The sequence below is a fragment of the Onychostruthus taczanowskii genome, unplaced genomic scaffold (assembly GCF_017590055.1).
Source record: "Onychostruthus taczanowskii isolate IOZ18803 unplaced genomic scaffold, ASM1759005v1 scaffold14, whole genome shotgun sequence".
NCBI lineage: Eukaryota > Metazoa > Chordata > Aves > Passeriformes > Passeridae > Onychostruthus > Onychostruthus taczanowskii.
The window spans coordinates 7,052,481-7,070,631 of record NW_024498573.1 but is presented as its reverse complement, the minus strand read 5'-3'; the positions used below and the strand labels follow the sequence as shown (position 1 = coordinate 7,070,631).

The following is an 18,151-nucleotide window of genomic DNA, read 5'->3' as shown; positions in this document are numbered from 1 at the left end:
TGTGGAGTTCCAAAATATGCCAAATCCCTCAGAATAACAGCCTTTAGAGGTTCAAACTGATTTCCTCAAGACTTGTCTGCTGCAGGCACATGGCACACACAGGAATCCAGCTGAGACGTGGGACACGTGCAGGAGCTGATGTTTCTGAGCAAGGAACAAAGTGCTGGCAGCAGCGTGTGTGCAGGTCTTGGCTTCAGGCTGCTGAAGTCCCCAGCTTCAGACTCAGCTTCAGACATTGGTGGCTCATTCTGTAAGCTTTGCAGTTGGTGTCATTGTGCAGTTGTGTTGTTAGCCCCTGGCTTACCAGAGTGTGTTTTTAATGTATTCCTACTCTACAAGTTTTGTGTTCTGTTTGGAAGAGAAGGAAACCTGTAACTTCAGAAGTTTGTAAAGAACCAAGTGTAGCAATCAACAGCAGTACCAGAATCAGCTGCTTTTAGCCCATGGGGAACCATGAAGTTGCATTAATTTTTGCTTTATTGTTTCATTAAAAATGCTCCATTTTGGTTATTGAGTGAAACAAATTTCCCAAACCACCCCCCACTGAAATGACAGCTGTGGCTTTCAAAAGATTTTAAGGAGTCAGTGGCAGCTTGTCACAAACCTTTGCTCAGAATCTGATTTTTATTTTCTTGATGCCAGTGTTTTTCCTGACAGTAATGGAAATCTGTAATGAAAATTTTCTCAAGCCTGCATTGTTTGTTGAAATATGTTGTAAGGAGACCCCAGTGGCATTTCCCCTCTGACTTTTATATTGGACACCACAGATGAAATCTTTGGTCACCAGTAGGTTCACTTAAGGTTAACTTTTAGGTTTTAGTTCTATTTCGTCTGAGTCTGCTGTACCTTGGAGGCTGAAGTCACATCATATGAGTGGTTTTTAGAGAAAGGGAGTGGTTTCACTATTCTACATGTGTGGTTATATATAAAAAGTGTAACATGTTTGATTTTTTAATTTTTTTGATTAACTGAATTTTCAACTTGATGAGCTGTCACAGTAGGGTTTTGAAGCAATGAAGAGCCAAACTGGAAAAACATCTTGCTCTGTCCCTCTTGGGAATGACTGTAGGTCTGGTACATGCCCAAATTCTGTAGTGAGGGTTTGTGTGTATGAGTCAACAGAGAGAACTGCAATGGCTCAGCCACCAACATTAAGGGAAAACCTTCCTTCTCTTTGATTTTAAAAATTTTAAAGTCAAAGTAGTCATCCATATAAAGGTGCCCAAGAACATAAGGTTCCTTTTTGAACTGATGCCAGTTTTACTTTTGTGGAGCGGGGGAAAAGTTCAGGTCTAAAACATTCCTGGTTTTTCAGTTTTACATTTTACAATTACAACTCTGTGTCAGTGTAACATTTCTCAGGGTCTGTATGTTTCTACATCCTCTGCTGACATCAGAACTGAGAACTTCTCTTTTGTGTGTTAGCCAGGAAAAGATTTGTATTGCTTAAAAACTTCAGAAAACTTCTAAGGGTGAGTGAGTGGTAGAAAGAACTGTACTCCTCTTTGGTAAACTGAAGAGTGGTAATTAGTAGGATAAAGTATCTGAATGTTCTGTTAAATCACAGATTCTGGGAACAGAATTAAGTTATTCCAGCTGGAGTCTATCGAATCTTTCATGTGGTCAACTCCACTACTTGAAATAAGAGCAGAAGGTCAAGTCATTAATTTGTAAATGCTTGTTAATAATTTTTACAACCTTGCACATAATTGAGATGCTTCAGAGCTCATTAAAACTAGCAACAAAAGGGCTGGAAATAATTCCATCATCTTTCTATTGCCGGCAGCATATAATTCAATCATGGTATAAAGTTTGTAAATGTAATTAGAAGAATTTCACAGTTTGCTCATGTAAAATTCTTCCTTGCTCTATTGTTCAGCAAAAGGCACTTGGCTGAATGGAATAGACATTTTCTGGGGGGTGGCTGCTTTGGAAAACCACGTGGTGTGGAGAGAGTTAGGGTGAGCTAAGGTGTGGTGGAGGAAACACCTGTGCTCAGAGCAGCTCTGTGCAAGTGGGTGGTGGTGGGAGTGCTGGACCAGCTGTACCCAGCACATCAGACTGGGGTTTGCTCCCCAGTCAGCAAGCATGAGAGATCAAATAGACCTGCTGGCCACAGTCACAGTTCTGGGGGTCCTGGAGCAAGGTAAATGTCCTTTGTACAATGCCAGTATTCAGCTAATTATGTTAAACTTCGTGGGATGTGGTTCCTGTGTTTTTCTTGGAGCGTCTGTGGAGTGAAAGTCATGTTTTCCAACATGGCAAAATGATATAAATTTTTGGCTGTTAATGGTAGAAGTGTCATGTCTGAGGATGGTCATTATTTAACAGGGACTAAAATGATCCTCAAAACCAGCAAGTAAAACTTTTAGACTTAAAGCACTTTCAATGTGATGTTATTGATGTAAACTAGTTTGTGATTGAATTTTAGCAGGTAATTTGTAACTTGCAGTGGCTGGAGGTAGCCAAAATAAAGGCAGGTTAGTAAATGTGCTGGTGGGGAGGTCAGTGTACAGACAGACCTGGTGTGGATGTAGGAAAGAGTGCACACAAGTGTTTCTCTGTGATCAATATCCTTGCATGTTCGTGTGGCACAGAGCAGATGACAAGATGGACTGAGAGCACAGTAATTTGGAAAGTTGCAAGTTCTGGGCAGAAACAGACACAGAGCTCTTCAAAGGAACTCAGTGACTTCTAATTTAAATAGATGCATTGTGTTTAGACCATTTAGAAGGAGCAGCATTGGTGACAAGCTCTATTTATTTGTGGATCAAAGTTTCTCCCCCTTGAGCTTCAGGACAGTCACTCCCCTGCCTGGGATGGGGGCAGAGCCCCCATTTTATTAAAATCTTCACCATTTTCTAAGGAAACGTTTATGGGGTTTATTATTACTGTATCAATTCACCATACAGCTATCACACCTCTGCTTACAAATGGATGTGAATCTCTGAGCAGCATCATGTGCTTTTGGCTGTCAGATGATAAATCTCTTAATATAAGCATTACTTAAAACAAAATATGCCACTTTAAAAATAGAGCTCAAGACTTCTGAATTTTCAGTAATTTCCACTCAATTTACAGAGACATACAACTACAAATGGAAGAAACTTTTGTACTATGAATTTTTTTTGTTAAACTAAGTGGAGGAGGAGCGAGTGTTTAGTGTACAAAGGCAAGACGTGAAGAAAACTTGAAATTGAGTTACAGAAATGCTGCTGAGCCCTTTTCCTTTAGGAAACCCTCAGTAGCAAATGCCTAGATAGCAGTTTTGTCTCAAATATTTTTGTTTAATGAGAATTTCAAGTAGTTTTTAAAGGTTGCAGCATTAAGCATTTTACTTTGATGCCATATCAAGCCAGGTGTGAAGCCAGCAGATAAATAGCTGACATTGGCACCCTCCTATCTGTTCGATCACATGAAGTATCCTGGTTTTTTGATCTCTGTATGGGAAACCAAGGAGCAATTGCAAAATACTGTATGTTTCCTTTCCATCTAGTCCTATGAAATCCATGTGCGAGTGTCACTGGGGTTCAGAGCTGTGCAGGAGCTTTCTCTGCATGTTTTTAAAGGACACTCTGTAGGTGAGTTACAGTCTGGGATTCACTCTGAGCAGGGGAGCACTGAAGCATGGACGTGGGCTATCCCTAGAGTCACTCCTCCATCACATCCTGGTGCAGCAGATGTAATTTAATGGCTGACCTTGGTACAGTGTTGGTTGATTTTTATGTTTCTTTTTGGATTTTCTGGGAGCCCGCAGTTTCTGTGTTCTTTCAAGTAACTTTCCCCTTTTTAATTTAGTCATTCTCAGTTTAGTGAACCCCTGAGTTTAGCACTCTCTAGATGTGTGCCCCAGCCTTGTGGTGAACATTGTACCATAGAGCAAAATTATTCTACTACTCCTTTATTTTACAGCTACAAAGGAAAGAAAACTTATGCAATGTCACTGTCAGGCCCCAGAGGGCTTGTTTGCCAGGTTCACTCAAATGTGGCAGATAGCAACTATGATATGATTTGACAAGTTTGTGGACATAATCAAATAGAGAATGAATAATATTTCCACTGAGGGGCAAATTTGGGTGAGAGCTGAGCCCCTAAGCCCCTAAGCCACATGGGAATCCACACAGGTGATTAACCTCGAGACATGAATCACAAAAAAAAAAAAAAAAAAAAAAAAAAAAAAAAGCTTTGAAAGGTTCTGCAGAGCAGATCGATCTCTTTTTCTCTAAGAGTCTCTGCTGAGAAGGCTCATGCAGTGTAGGATTTTTCAACACCTCATTTTGAGAAGTGCTTTTGTGGACTGGTTCTTCATCCTCAGTTCTTCACCCTTACACCAGGTTTGGGGAACAGCCAGCTGTTCTCCACATGGCTCCTGCTCCTCTTGGGTGGTTGTTTTGTACGTCACCCATCCCTGAGTGTCAGGGGTCTGTGTAAGACTTGTCTGAATATTAGCCCCTGTGTCTAGAAGCAAGATGCTAAGTGTAGAGCTGGTGGAGAGGTTTGATGTGAAGTCTCTCAGCTCACCCATCAGTCACAAGAATCCTGCCTTAGGGAAGGTGCAGATGGCACAAAGCAGGATGAAGAGCATTGCCCAGTGCAGTTGGGCTGATGCCACAAGCCAGATCTGCTCATGATGCTGTAACTTCAGCTCAGCCCATTTCTGGAGAGGAGATGGGTGAAACCCTGAGAGCATCAGGGAGGAGGAGAGGTAACAAGATGGGTTGTGGTTTCATGTTATTCCCAGAGCTCTCCAGCAGCTGCTGAATTCCAGTTGTGTGTTACACCTCTCTGGATTCACAGAGGGAACGCTCTGTCCTGTCCTGCTGGATCTGCAGAAGGGTGACACCCTCCCCCATGATCGACCTGCTACAAATGAATCAAAGAGGAGGAAACATTCTTGTTTCTCCCCACTCTGCTCTGTCAGCACCTCTTATTTAGGTCTGGGTTCTGTGGAAGGTACTAGAACACGCTTAATTGTTCTTACGTGTGTTCTGAAAGGAATGACTGTATTTATGTTAGTAAAACCTTGTGATACACAAGTCACGTAGCATCAGACTATTTACATTTCTAATTCCCTTCTACATATGTACTAATGCTTTTCTGCAGGCACATGTCTTGTCTTTAATCTTGGAACATCTGTCCCTACTTCCCCTTCTCTCTCCTGCTGTTCTGCTTTTATCTTTGTTACAATAGGACAGTCCCCAGGGCAGGCCTTGCACCCTGGCTCCTTGTCTCTCTGTGCAATGCTCTGGAAATGTTGCTATGTGAGGGCTTTGCTCACTGAAGTGTCTCAGTGACACCACCAGAGCCACCAAAGTAATTGTTTTTATAATTTAGTTTTCTCCTATATGAAAATAGGAATTTTCAATAAAGACAGCAGTGTAATAGTGTACCTAAATAAAACAGAGCATCAGCAATTGCCTGTGGGAGTGGGAGCTTTCAATAAATAGTGAAACAGTCCAAATCTTCAAGTTAGCAAGTTTTCATTGTTTTGAAGTGACTTTCCATATCCTTTACAAACATACAAAGGACTGATGTAGCAGACCCTGAGTCAGTGCCTTGGCTCAAATGTGGCACAGGCTGAGAGCAGGCATGGGCAGCACCTCTGCTCCTTGACAGCCTTGGGGCTGTCCTGCAGGAGTGAAGAACAAGAAATAATCATCCTCTTCCCTTTTCCTTTTATTGCCATGATTGGGAGCATCTCCAATTGACTTAATGATATCCCAGTGCTTGACAGTTTGGATGCTGCTCTGTGACATGGGCCATAATTTGCACCACTGGGAATAGCAGAAAGTGTTGCACATCATTCCCATCAGACTGGCTGAGGGTTCACATGTCCTCTAGACACAAAGTGCAAGATTAAGAAGTAATTCTGTGGCTCAGTGTGGACTTGGTAAGGTTTTATTGTGTGTTTGATCTGCCAGGGAGCAGCACTGAGGGCTCTGCTGGGTGTGAGATGATGCAAAGAGCCATCCAGCACTAGCACTCAGCTGGGATAACCAAACCTGCATTTAAAGCATGAGTGAAATAAATGGCACATTTATTACAGGTCGTGTGTGACAGCCCTGGACTATGGACCCAGATCATATCAGCTCTTTCATTCTAACCACTTGCTTGATTCCAAGCCAGATAACACCTGGCTAAATAAACACTGCTGGGCTGTTTCCATTCCTGTGTTCTGTTTTCAGCCTATTTTGCAATGCACGTGATCTACGCCCGTCGGAAGTACAAGATTTCCCCTCCTGAAACAACAGGTCACCCTGAATTTGAGAGGACCTTCAGAGCTCAGTAAGATTTTAACTTTTTGTGATGACTTTATCTAGATAAGACTTGAGTCAGCTGTCACTGTTGGGAGAGACTGGTCTCCCTCAATCACCTTTCCACTTACTGCTCCTGTTTTATATATATATATATATATATATATATAATTTTTTTTTTTCAATGCTTTGTGTGCAAAGGTCTGCATTTTGATTTGGAGCACTTGGCTGGGGTGTTCCTGTCCATCCATGATAATTCTCCTTCTGGCATTGTGAGGCAGCCAAATTACAAATTAGTGGCCGTATGGAGGAGGTGCAGAGCATTCACAATTAGAATCATTAAATTTAATATTACCATTGGCTCCAAATGGTGAGAGCAGCCAAAGCTTTATTAATAACCTGATATTTTCTTGTAATGTTTTGCTGTTGAATTGAAGCAAAGGGCCTTGCTGGCAGAACCAGCTACAAGGACATTTTAATTTTTTCCCTTTCAGAAGCCATTGTACTGTGAGAATCAGCACTCGTGGGCCCCTGCTGAGGGCTGTTTCTTTTTGCTCTGTTCCTATGGAGAGAGCAATGCTGGAGCTAAACTGGAAACGTTCACAGATCCCTTCGGCTTCCAGCAAGCACCAGATTCCATCTTTCATCTCAGTCATTCTGTTTTGTAAGCAATTGAAAGGAATTGGCTGGAGCTGGTGTGAAGGGTAGCTCCAGCCCGGCACTAAATCCCGAACAAAGCAGCTGCGTTCCCTTGCCAGCACACAGGAAACGTTTGTGGAGTGACAAAAACAGCAGCTTCAGTCCCTCTGTGGGACCATGGAAGGCCAGCCTGCCTGGAGACATCAGCCTCTGCGAGCTGGGGAGCTGCTGATGCGGCTTTTAATTAAATACTTAACTACTAAATGTGTGTTAACCAAGTCATGCCATGGGCTGTAGCAGGGAAGGTGACCTCGGGGAGCTTGGACTTGAGAAGATACTGCTTCTTTGTGGGTTTTTCTTCTCTTTTCCCCATGGAGGAGTATACAAATGGATAATTTGATATATTGAAAAAAAAAAAAAGGAAAAAGTGGTATCGATGCATTACTCACTTGAAACCTGGCAGCCTCCCCTCGCTGAGGCTCAAACTGCATTTACAGAATAAGGTTCTTCAGACTTTTTCCAGCTCCCAGTCTGGCTCTATTCTCCAAAGGTTTGTATATTTTTGGCCAACATTAAGATTGAATTGCCTAGGGAATGGTAAAATGTGGGAGAAACAAAACCAATGTCTTTAATATCACAGCTCCTACTCTTCTTACAGAAAATCTGTATTTTTATCACTAAAGCAAAAAGGAGGAAAACCTGGCTGTAAATCTGATCACCTCTTGCTGAATTTTATCTGAGAGAAGGCTCCTTCTTAGTGTGTGACTTGTGTGACTCCCAAATTTAGGCAGTGTCCACCCAAGGGGAAGAGAGAGCTCCTTAAATCCTGACAAGGCTCTCCCCCAGCAGCTGTCTGGGATGCTGCTGTGTGTGCAGCCTATTCTGTCGAGGGTCCAGCAGACACAAATCTCCATCTCAGCCACAGATTGTCATTCCAGGGCCATGTGAATGCAGGAGAGGTGAATGCTGTGTGTTTGGCTGCTTTTTTCTCTACAATACAGATTATTGGGTGTGCTTGTTCACAGAAAAGGCTTCTTTCCCACAGCACAGCGATGGTTCTCATCAGCTCTTTTAATTTATTCTGAAGAGAGTTTCCAATTCCCTTCTCCAGCTTTGGTTATCCAGGCTCTGATGTACAAGGAGGCAGTTTTAACTCTCATCTCTGGTTCTCACCAGGGCAAACTGCTCAGAGTACTTCCCAATCTTCATTTCCCTCCTCTGGGTTGCTGGAATCTTCTTCCATCAAGGTAAGAGGGATCTGGGGGGGAACTCCAACCCAAACCATGTGAACAAACCAAAAAAACCCAGCCCCAATTTAAGTCCCATTGTGATTCAGGCATTCTCTCTGTGCCTGTGAGGCTCTTGTTCAAGGAAAGCAAATTTCCCTTTAGCTGGATTGACTGAGAAGTGCCTCAACTCCAGCTGGGAGCAGCTGAGCCCATTCCTGCCTGGAGGAGGAAGCACTGGCAGCCCTTGCTCCTTTGCTGGAGCCTGGCTGTCCCCTTGTGCTGCTTCTCCTGGACAAGGTCAGGCTGTCCCAGGGTGCCAAGGTGTCAGCAGCTGAGGCAGAGCTATGTCAGAACAAGAAACCATAACCCAAACATTTACTTATCCACTGTCTAGCCCTACCAAGTGAGCTCAGGGGATTTGGTTGCTGCAACCATTTATTTGTGAGGAGAAACCACGTAAGGGAGCATTGCCAACCCAAGTCCCAAGACAACTCTGTGGGGCAGAGAAGTTCATCCCTCACAAAAAGGGAAGGAAGAAAACTCATTTAAACTCCCGCAGCGGTTTAAAGCCAAATCACTCTGCGTTTTGTTTTCTGGTCATGCCCACCTGCTGGGGGGATGTGCTGGGATGCAGCCCCAGCAGTGCCAGGGATCCTGAGCCCCACCAGAGCTCATCTGCCCTGTCCCCCCAGGTGTGACTGCAGCGTGTGGGCTGCTGTACCTCTACACCCGCCTCAGGTACTTCCAGGGCTACGCCGGGGCTGCCCAGGGACGGTAAGGACAGAGCGGGACCAGGGGCACCCAAACCAGCCCGGGGAGCCCTGGCACAGGCTTCCTCCCTGTGGCTGGGGCTGCAGGCAGATTTTCACCTCCTCCTCCTCCTCTCCTCCTGCCCCCGTGTGCTCATGGCTCTGTCTCCTCTTCCCTGACTGTCCCCAGGGTGGGTGGGGACCCACAGCCCTGCCGGAGTGCCTCGTGCCCGGCTGGGCTGGCAGTGCCTGACGGCGTTTTCTCCACCCAGGTTGGGACCACTGTATGCCAGTGCCTGGCTGCTCTGGGTGCTGCTGGGGCTGGCACTGGCTGGGCTCCTGGCACACTTCCTGAGGCCCAGCTCCTCCACGTGGATGGCAGCACTGGTGTGGCCTCTCCAGCTCCGTGGTGCCTGGTGAGAGGGGCCACAGATCCCCCAAAACCCACTCTTTGTCCCTGCACAGGGGAGCCAGTCATGTGGCACCATCAGAGAGAATATTTCCCTGGCTCTGCATTCCCTGCTGAAGGGAGATGGATGCTGGCACTCCTCTGCTCTTCGGAGATAATTTCCCTTCTAGAAAGCAAATGCTTTCCAGCCCCTGCCCCTGCTGAGGAGCTTCACTGCTGGGCTTTGTAGCACTGTCTGCTCTAAAATGCCTCTGGCTCTGCCTCATGGAGCTCAGATTGACCCACATGCTGTCATCTCTCCTCCTTACTGCTGTAATGATCTATGTTGAAGAATCACACCCTGGATATGAAAAAATAAATTTTTTTCCTCACTAGAAATCACCTGTGATTGTCAAAGGCACTCAGAGACTGATGTAAGAACATCTGAGTTGGGGACTGGGTTTCATAGGAAAAGCAGCTGTGATTAACTGAAAATGATGGGTAAGCTTGCCTAAAACCACATCCAAATATTGGGAGAAAAGCCTGACCCTAGCCCAAGTACTAAAGTCAGTTTGGCATTGATTAAATGACCTTTACTTTACCCCAGCTTCACTTATCACCAACTCTGCAAAAGGACTTTGCCCTCCCTAGATTCCACCCTCCACTGTGAACTTGGGGTTCACAGGTGCCTAAAGCAGCCCTGCTGCAAGTGACTCCACTACTGCACCAAAGGTTTAAATTCAGCTTTTATTACAGTGCACATTGTTTTATATATTTATATAGAGAGATGTACTTGAAAAATCAAATGTATCCAATAATAAAAAATACAGAACATTAAAGTAGTATAATGCATTCCAGTGTATAGCTGAAAGGACATTGGGATTTACACTAATCCCTACTATTTTTGAACTGGGCTACCTCTGGTTTTTTTTTTTTTTTTCCGTCCCCAAAAAACCCACATCGATCAATAACTGAATTAGTTATTTAAAAGACAGTTTCTGCACTCAATCTCAAGGCATGAAGACACTGGAGACTTCACCGTGAGTTAAGGGGCTATGTTCAATGCTGGCAGGCACAGTGTGGCATATTTTAATTTTTTGTTTTCCCTGCCATAATCATAAGCTCCAACCCCTTCGGATTCGTTCCTCCTCTGCTGAAGGAGGGTCAGTCTTTGCCCTCACTTAATCCTCGGCTGTGGCCAGGACTGCTGCCTGGGAGAGGGCAAGGCAGACCTCTGGCCCTGCTGCCTCCATCCCAGCGCGCCAGTGGGGTCAGCTGGCAGGACTCGGCGTGACCTGCTCTGTCCCCAAACACAGCCAAAGACTGCCCTGTCTGGGGCTGAAGGTGCTTTTTGTCCTCCCCACACTGGCTGAAGCTCATCCCAGCCCCAAACTGTCCCGTGTGTCCCGAGCAGCACCCGAGGGGCCGAGGGAGCGGAGCAAAGCCACCCCTCTGCACAGGGGGTTGGGTTCTGCTTTCTGCTGCTCTTCTGGAGAAGCCAGTGCCCGTCCTGGCCCCGCAGCCCCGCCGGGGATGGCGCAGCAGCAGCAGCTCTGCCCGCTCTGCGGGCGAGTCCCGGCAGCCGGCCCTGCGCTGTCCTGGTCCGGGCAAGGCGCCGCGGCGAGGAGGGAGCGGGAGGGAGGGAGCAGGACCAGGGATCCACGAGGGTGTTCGTTCTGCCTCATGCCTGTTTCACTCTGCTTTTTTGATAAAAATCTGGAAGAAGAGCGGGATGGAATCAGAGTGATGAGCAGGGCAGGGGTGGGGAGGCGCCGGGGGAGCTTGGCTTACCTCGCTCAGGATGATCCACACCGGGGAGTCGGTCTGGATGGACAGCCTGATGGCCTCCAGTGGCCCAAAAGATGGGTCCACCTCACCCTCTGCGACGCCCTTGGAGAATGAGCCTGGTGGGGAGAGCACGTGGCTGACACAGGGATGGCCCTCTGGCATTGCTCCTTCTCCCCCAGGGCACCACCAACATCCCCAGCACAAAACAGGCTAAAACCCAGCAGTGTGGATGGCAATACAGTGCAAAATGCCACACTTCGGAGAACACAAATCAGGTAAACAAAACAAAATTTATTTGGAGTATTTGGTGACATACTACTGCTGTGCGAAAGGGGACAGAGTGGCCTGATATACTTTTTGGTTTTGATTTTTTTTTTTTTTGAAAATGCAACTGGGAGAAACCAGCTAGCATTCAGAGGAATGAGAAAATGGCAAAACACCGCATGTGTCAGGAAATCTTTCTTTTATTTGTCTACTTAAAAAAAATTAAAATCTTAGCAGGGACACCAGAGCTGTATCACACACTGGCAGCTCTCGGGAGGCTGCAATTGCTCGTTCTTGTCCAAGGGCAGGGCGAGCACTAAAACAAGATCAGGTGGCAAGACACGAAGTCTGACCTGCAAGTGGTGTGAGTACAGAGATGGCAAAACTGCCCATGGTGGAGGTTTTTAACCCCAGGGTAAGCAAACAAATAATCAGCATAATTTGGTCCCGGCTCTGAGCAGAACTGGCAGAAATGCAGGACTGAAAATGATCTGAGGAGGACAACGTGGTCTGAGAGCGAGGGCACTGGAGGAGAGGAGACAGTGACAAATCCTGTTCCAACCTGGCTCCTGGCAAGCAGAAATTACTCTCTGCCAAGCAAACAGCTCTAAGGTTCTTGACTGACATGCAGGTGAGGACATGGGCTGTGTTATCAGAGCCAGCAGGCACTTTCCCCACAGCCCCTGTACCTATCTGGATGTAGCCATCCGCTGTCCTGCGGTACTTGACAGCTGTGCCTCTTCCCTCCTGCAAGGCTTCCTTATCTGACTGTAGACTCTGCAGAAGGAGAGGAGCTTTTTGCAAGACCAGAGGCAAGAGTCACCCAAAAGCCCCAAGGAAAAGCAGCAACCCCAGAGCTGTCCTTGCCAGCAAACCCTGTCACCTCATCCCATACCTGGCACCCTGAGACACATGCCCAAAGAACAAGAGGACAGCTGCAGTCCTCACACTGCTGTTTCCACTGCACCATTCTGGCTTCATCCCCTCCTCTGCAGCCATCCCACCCACTGGAGCATCCCCAGGCAGGGATGGCTCACACAGCTGTGCTCAGCAAAGCACTCTGCTCCCGAGGTGGCATCACACCAGGCATGACCCTCTGGCTCCCTGCCAGCACCTGTAAGAGGCACTCGAATCTTGTGAAGATCTTCCTGATGGCTTTAAGCAGTTCCCTCGTCTCAAACCTCTTTTGCCTCCCACTCCACCCTCACCTCAAATCTCAATCAAACACTTACGTCAAACGGCAGAACCTCCACGGTTGTGTTGAAGAGTTTGTCTTCTGGGTGCTCGATGTTCCCGCTGCGGAAGAAGAACCTGTGACAGAGACCAAACCCACAGAGAGGCACGCTGAGCGAGGGGGCACATGATGGCTTTCACCCCATCTGAATCATCAAACAGCTCAACCTAACAGGCACCTTCCCAAAGAGCCCACAGCACGATTTGGCAGGAGACTTTCTGTGCCAGATCAGCTAAACCACGGACTGCTCACAAGCGCAGGAAAGCAAAGGGCTCTGGCAAAGGGGGCCCCACTGAGAAAGGGTCAAATTATCCTCCCCCTGGAAGAGCACTGCTCTCTCCTCCTGGGCAGCCAAGCAGGAGACAGGGAAGAAATTTGATTTAAACTGCCAGAAGAGCAAAAGTCAAGTGTCTCCACATGCTCTGGGCTGTCCCCACGCCCCCCTGACCCCTCAAGCACTGGCCTTTCAATACGGAGTGGTTTGAAGAATCTGAATCGGATGAAGTCTCCGGCAGTGGGAGTGAAGGCCCAGAAGAAGTCCTCCCGCAGGTAAGCCTTCTCCAAGGTGAAGTGCTGGTAGGTTTTCAGGCTGGTGCTCACCTCAGCAGGAGGGTTGACGTGCTCTTTCCGCAGTGCGTGTTTTCCAAAGTCCTTGTCCTTGGAGAGCACAAAGCAAAAGGGCAGAGAAGGGCCATGAACTGCTCTGGCCTGTGAGGAACCAGGGCCCCAGCTACAAGGCACTGCAAATTAAACTTTTGTGATTTGCAGGGCACAGAAGGATGAGAGATGGATGTAATTTGGGCAAGGCACCAGGCAGGGGAATGTGTGACTGGATCCCAGGACACTGCTTCAGGAGAGGCAGCTCAGAGAAACACCTCTGCTCTGTGCTCTGATCCAGCTCACCAAGGAGCCTTTCATGGTCCAAATGTCCCTGAATGCCTGTCCATGCCCCAGGAGCTCTGGAAACAGTCTTTACACTGGAGGAGAAAGCAGCTGGGAGGCTGACAATAGCATAAAATGACTGGATTACATGGCCTGACAGCACTGCACTGTGACAGCACATACAAACTGGATTATACCACCCATTTCCCCGGGGATCACACAGACAGCAGAGCCCAGGGATGTCTGTCCATGGATTCTGCACTTGTAGCTGAACATGAGCATTTTGTTCATGTTTAAACACACATCAACAATTCCAGCTCTTATACAGTGAGTTTTAATTTGTCTATCACCAAATCCCAGGAACATAAAGTGGAGTGGAAAGGAAGTCAGACCAACCCAGGAGTCATCTCCAAGGTTTTTCAGTAGATTCTTTGAAGTCACTTGCCCGGACCATGGCCTGGCACTCAGGATGGGTAGCCAGGACTGGTACCAAGGCTTATAACCTTGCAGTGACTCTTGGTGCATGTCACTGCCATTCTGAGGAGCAGGAGCTGCCTGAGCTCACTGTAATACAGAATAAAACACAACCACGTCACAGAAATCCAGCTGCCACCAGCTGCTGTCACTGATGTCCCCACCCAAAAGCAGTCAGCTGCTGGGTGTCTGCAGAGCAGGCCACCTGCAGCTTGGACAGAGAGCTGGTACCCACCTTCAGCTTCTGTATCTTCCCAGCCAAGGAGGAGTGGGTTCCCACGTGCTGGAAGAGCGAGGGCTTGAAGCGGATCCTCAGGTTTGCCTTCTGCCTGTCGCAGTGTTTCTGAAATGAGACAGCCCCACAGTGCCCAGGCTCCAACCTCCTCAGGCCACTGAGAGCGAGGGACAAGGGCACAAGGAGTGACAGCCAAGTCCTCCATCTCTGTGCCTTTCTGTGGTATTTAGGCTCTAATCTGGCAAGAGGGCTTTTAACCACGCTTTGGAGAAACCAGACCGTGACTCTCAGCCCCTCGCCCCCCAGGCTCTGCTGGGCAGGGTCCAGGTTTAAGTGCCAAATTTCTCCTTGCCAAGCAACTCAGAGCTTGGGATCCCTGATAGGGTCCAGGTTTAAGTGCCAAATTTCTCCTTGCCAAGCATAGCTAAGAACACTGAGCAAATCCCCTCTGTGCTGTCAGGGAGGAGAACTGAGTTTCCTTTGCCCCTTGGCTTATTGGGAAAGCCTTTTCCTACAACTCAGAGCTTGGGATCCCTGATGTCTGAAGGTACAATAATCCTGGGATGGCTCAGAGCCAGGTGAACAGGTACCAAGTGTGGGCTCTCTCTGGATGCCGCCAGTTTGGTGGCAGGAGCTGTGAGCAGATGTACAGCACGTGCCATCGTCAGAGCTGCTGGGCTGTTTCACGCCTATCCACCACACAAATAAACTTGCAGATGCAACTGTGATCCTGGCAGTGATTTACCATGGAGTGGAGGGAGAGAGACGATGGAGAGGGAATAAAGGACAAAAGGGAAAATCACTGAGAGCGTGGGGAGATGAGAACTCGCATTTTAAAATAGCTCATTTCTCAGTTTGGGGGAGCAGGACAAAAATACAGGTTAAAAGCTGTATGGAGAGGATATTTGTTATCCAACTTTGGCTTTTTCCAAGAAAAGAAATGCATGCACATCCTTAATGCCATCTGCTCTTGCAGCCTCCCACCCAGCAGAAATCCCATGGTGGCTGCCTGGAACAGACAGGGTGCCACACCAAGCCCCCACCATGGGCCAGGAGCTGGGAAATTCCAGGCATGACCCCTGCGAGCTGCAAAAGAGATAATCCCCTAATCCAGCTCACGTTACATTAGAAAATTAAAACTAGCCAAGCTGATGGGACAGACCTACTCACTGCCAGCAACTCTGGATGCAACTCCATCGTGGCTATCTCACTCTGGGAGAGGAGGAGGAAGGGGAATGAAAGCAGCTACAGCATCTACTAATTTATCTTTCTCCCCTTTTCCTCCACTGCTAAAGAAACATTTCCTGAAAGCAGCCTTGCCACAGACAAGCCAGGAGGGGGAACAGCTCAGTTGGTGGTAAGAAGGTCATCTTTTCACACAGGTCTACCCCAGGTAAATCTAAAATTAGTTAAAAAAGAAAGAGCAGAATATACCCAGAGCAGGCAAAGCACTTACCAAAAGCTCAGGTCAAACAAACTTTCAATCAAAAAGACAAATCCTTCCTGCTACCAATTTGATTTTGCACAGTGGGATTTACAAGAGAAAGTCATGTTTGAAAGGGCGTTGTGCAGAGTTAATCATGCAAACAGTGGGGGAAAGGAGCCAGAAATCCACACAGAAAGTAGGTTAATTTTTAAAAAGGCAACATGTTTAAGAGGTTTGCGATTTCCCCTGAGAAAACCTTGGTTCCATCAGGTAGGAAAAGATGAGCAAAGATGAGTTAAGGAGAAGATGATCCAGCGCAGCAGGATCTGCATTTAATCAGTGCTCAAGCTGAGGATTTTGAAGGTGGGGGAACAGACAGCAGCATCATTCCCAGCTCCATCCCAGCATCCCACCCATCCGGCTTTACCCACAGCTGTGCAGACTGTGGGGGTGCCAGACAGTCCTGGGGACTGCTCTGTCACAGCTGAGCACATGGTCTGAACTGCCAGGAGGATTCAGTGGACACCACCTGACACTGGTCCTGCTGCACAAGGGGTACTGGAGCTGATGCCATGTCCTCTGCCAGGGATCAGGCCCAATTAAACCACATCCTTGCCCCAGTTCTGCAGAGCTCTGAGGGTGGTCCACCCCCCCAGCACATAAATACAAGACTAATTTCCAGAGTGACCACTTGCTCTGGCATTTATCACCACAACGTGGTTGTCACCGTGAAGTCTGTTCTAAGCCACTGGCTCTGAGCTCTGCACAGCCACTCTGCTGCTTGCTCTCCACCGGGGAGGAGGGCAAGCAAGTGTTTGAGTAAATACAGTATGTTCAGAGAGAAGACAGGAGAGTATCTGGTGCTGAGCTCATCTTACATCTGCTGCCACAGACACTCCTCCTCTGCCCTTCCCACTCACTTTAGCCCCTTGCTGCTGGAGCTCAAACACAACCTCCACATGGCACAGGGGCTTATGGCTCTGCAAAAGGAGTGGCAGCACAAAAGCACAGCCCATTTCACCTCTCTGCACCCTCCTAGAAATCCTGACAAGAGCTTTGTGTGATCTGGCTTCATTCTGGCAGACTGTGCAAGGAGGGTTTGCTCTGGGTCGCCTGGGATGAGCTCTCTGGGCAGTCTCCATGTGTGCTCCAGGCAGGCACAGCCCATGGATCCACGTCAAATTCTGGGGTTCAGTCAGCGAGTGGGAAACGGCTTCAGGGAGAGAAGCACACAGGAATGCAAAACAACACACAAGAATGGGGAACGACTCCTGCCCTCAAGGGCTGCAGGAGGAATACCCTATTAGTGCTTAGATGCAGAAATAATGCCTTTCCTGGCAGCTGCAGACTACAAAAGCCTGAACTCCCAGGTCTCCACTTACACAACCCACAAGGACACCCTGCAGCATGCTCCACAGGGACGGCACGGCTCGGTGCAAAGTCAGTTAGCACCAGAGCTCACAGAAAAGATCCTCTGGAGGCACAGCCAAGTGTACATTTGCCCACACACAACAGAACATTTCCCTTCAACAGAGGCTGTTTACGTACTGCATCTTTCTCAGGGTTGCAGACTTTCACCCAGAGGATGTGATCCAGCAGCCAGTCAATGGGTTTGTCCTTATAGAACATCAGGATGAACTCCACAATCAAACTCAGATCCAGAGACTTGAACATTTTTCCTAGAGCACAAAGAGAGAGCGAAGAGAGAGTGAGGAGCTACGGTATGAAATGGTCTAGAATCAGAGCTGGGAAAGAAAAAAATTGGGAGACTGGGCTGTGGAGGTTAGATGTGTCTATCTGTGTGAAGGAAACAACACGTGGCCCCTGTTTATGTACCAGCACTGCTGACATTGCTAATACAGTTCCGGATTTAATATTTGTCACAGAATTAGAAAGCATTAGAGTCCCACAGGTCATAACAGTATCAAAAGGTCTAAAACTCTCCCATTCAGTAAAGAGAAACAAGGATGAAAAATGCAGCCAGCTGCAGGACAGACCATTTCCTGCCCCGAGAACTACAAGTTTTAAGCAAATCAAACCAGTATCCAAAATAACAGATCAAGCTGCTACTGCAACCATGTACTGCCGTTCCCAAAATAGTTCTGGGCTGATGCAAACTTCCTTTTGCACACTCTTAGGCAAATCCAGATCCCATCCAGCCTAAAAGCTACTGGCCATATCTAAGCTGTTTGGCTCTCAGCTGGGCCACTCACCAGGTTTATTTTTACTTAAAGTGAGCATCAGCAGTACCAGCTGTGAGGATCTTTCTCCCCTGTGCAAACACAAGGGTCACTGCAAAAATAGGAGGGGACCAAGTCCAAGTATTTTACCATCTTGTGGGGACAATTTCTTGGGCCAAGATTGTAGTGCTGGCAAGATCCAGCCTGCCCTTGTGCCTGGTAGGACTGGGGTGAGTGGGGGAGAACATTACCAATGAACCCCAGCTGAGAGAACTCCAGGATCATCCACTCTTCAGAGGGCTGCTGCAAGGCAAAGTTCTTCATCGTGCTGAGATAGTTTGGTTTGGCCACAATGTCATCCTCCAGCTGCAAGACAGAAGGGCACAGTGCCAATGTCCCATCCAGGCCC

At 47.6% G+C, this 18,151-nt stretch overlaps 2 protein-coding genes across 2 annotated transcripts in view; one reads left to right on the top strand and one right to left on the bottom strand.

Annotated features, from left to right (window-relative positions):
• The first annotated feature begins 2,088 nt into the window (after positions 1–2,088).
• LOC121332400 (leukotriene C4 synthase-like) lies at positions 2,089–9,300 on the top strand. Its single transcript, XM_041397830.1, has 5 exons — positions 2,089–2,146; positions 6,186–6,285; positions 8,070–8,140; positions 8,815–8,896; positions 9,144–9,300. Exons 1-5 carry the CDS (start codon positions 2,089–2,091, stop codon positions 9,289–9,291), a joined length of 459 nt encoding a protein of 152 aa, XP_041253764.1. The 3' UTR covers positions 9,292–9,300.
• A 692-nt stretch (positions 9,301–9,992) lies between these two features.
• Positions 9,993–18,151, bottom strand: part of MGAT4B (alpha-1,3-mannosyl-glycoprotein 4-beta-N-acetylglucosaminyltransferase B) — a 50,941-nt gene continuing 42,782 nt past the window's right edge. The window contains exons 8-15 of the mRNA XM_041397816.1: positions 17,994–18,108; positions 17,111–17,241; positions 14,137–14,244; positions 13,009–13,202; positions 12,544–12,622; positions 12,001–12,088; positions 11,051–11,163; positions 9,993–10,975 (exon numbers count right to left, since the gene is read on the bottom strand). Of these exons, the coding sequence (XP_041253750.1) occupies positions 10,952–10,975; positions 11,051–11,163; positions 12,001–12,088; positions 12,544–12,622; positions 13,009–13,202; positions 14,137–14,244; positions 17,111–17,241; positions 17,994–18,108 (852 nt within the window). The 3' untranslated portion in view covers positions 9,993–10,951. The remainder of the gene's footprint in view (positions 10,976–11,050; positions 11,164–12,000; positions 12,089–12,543; positions 12,623–13,008; positions 13,203–14,136; positions 14,245–17,110; positions 17,242–17,993; positions 18,109–18,151) is intronic.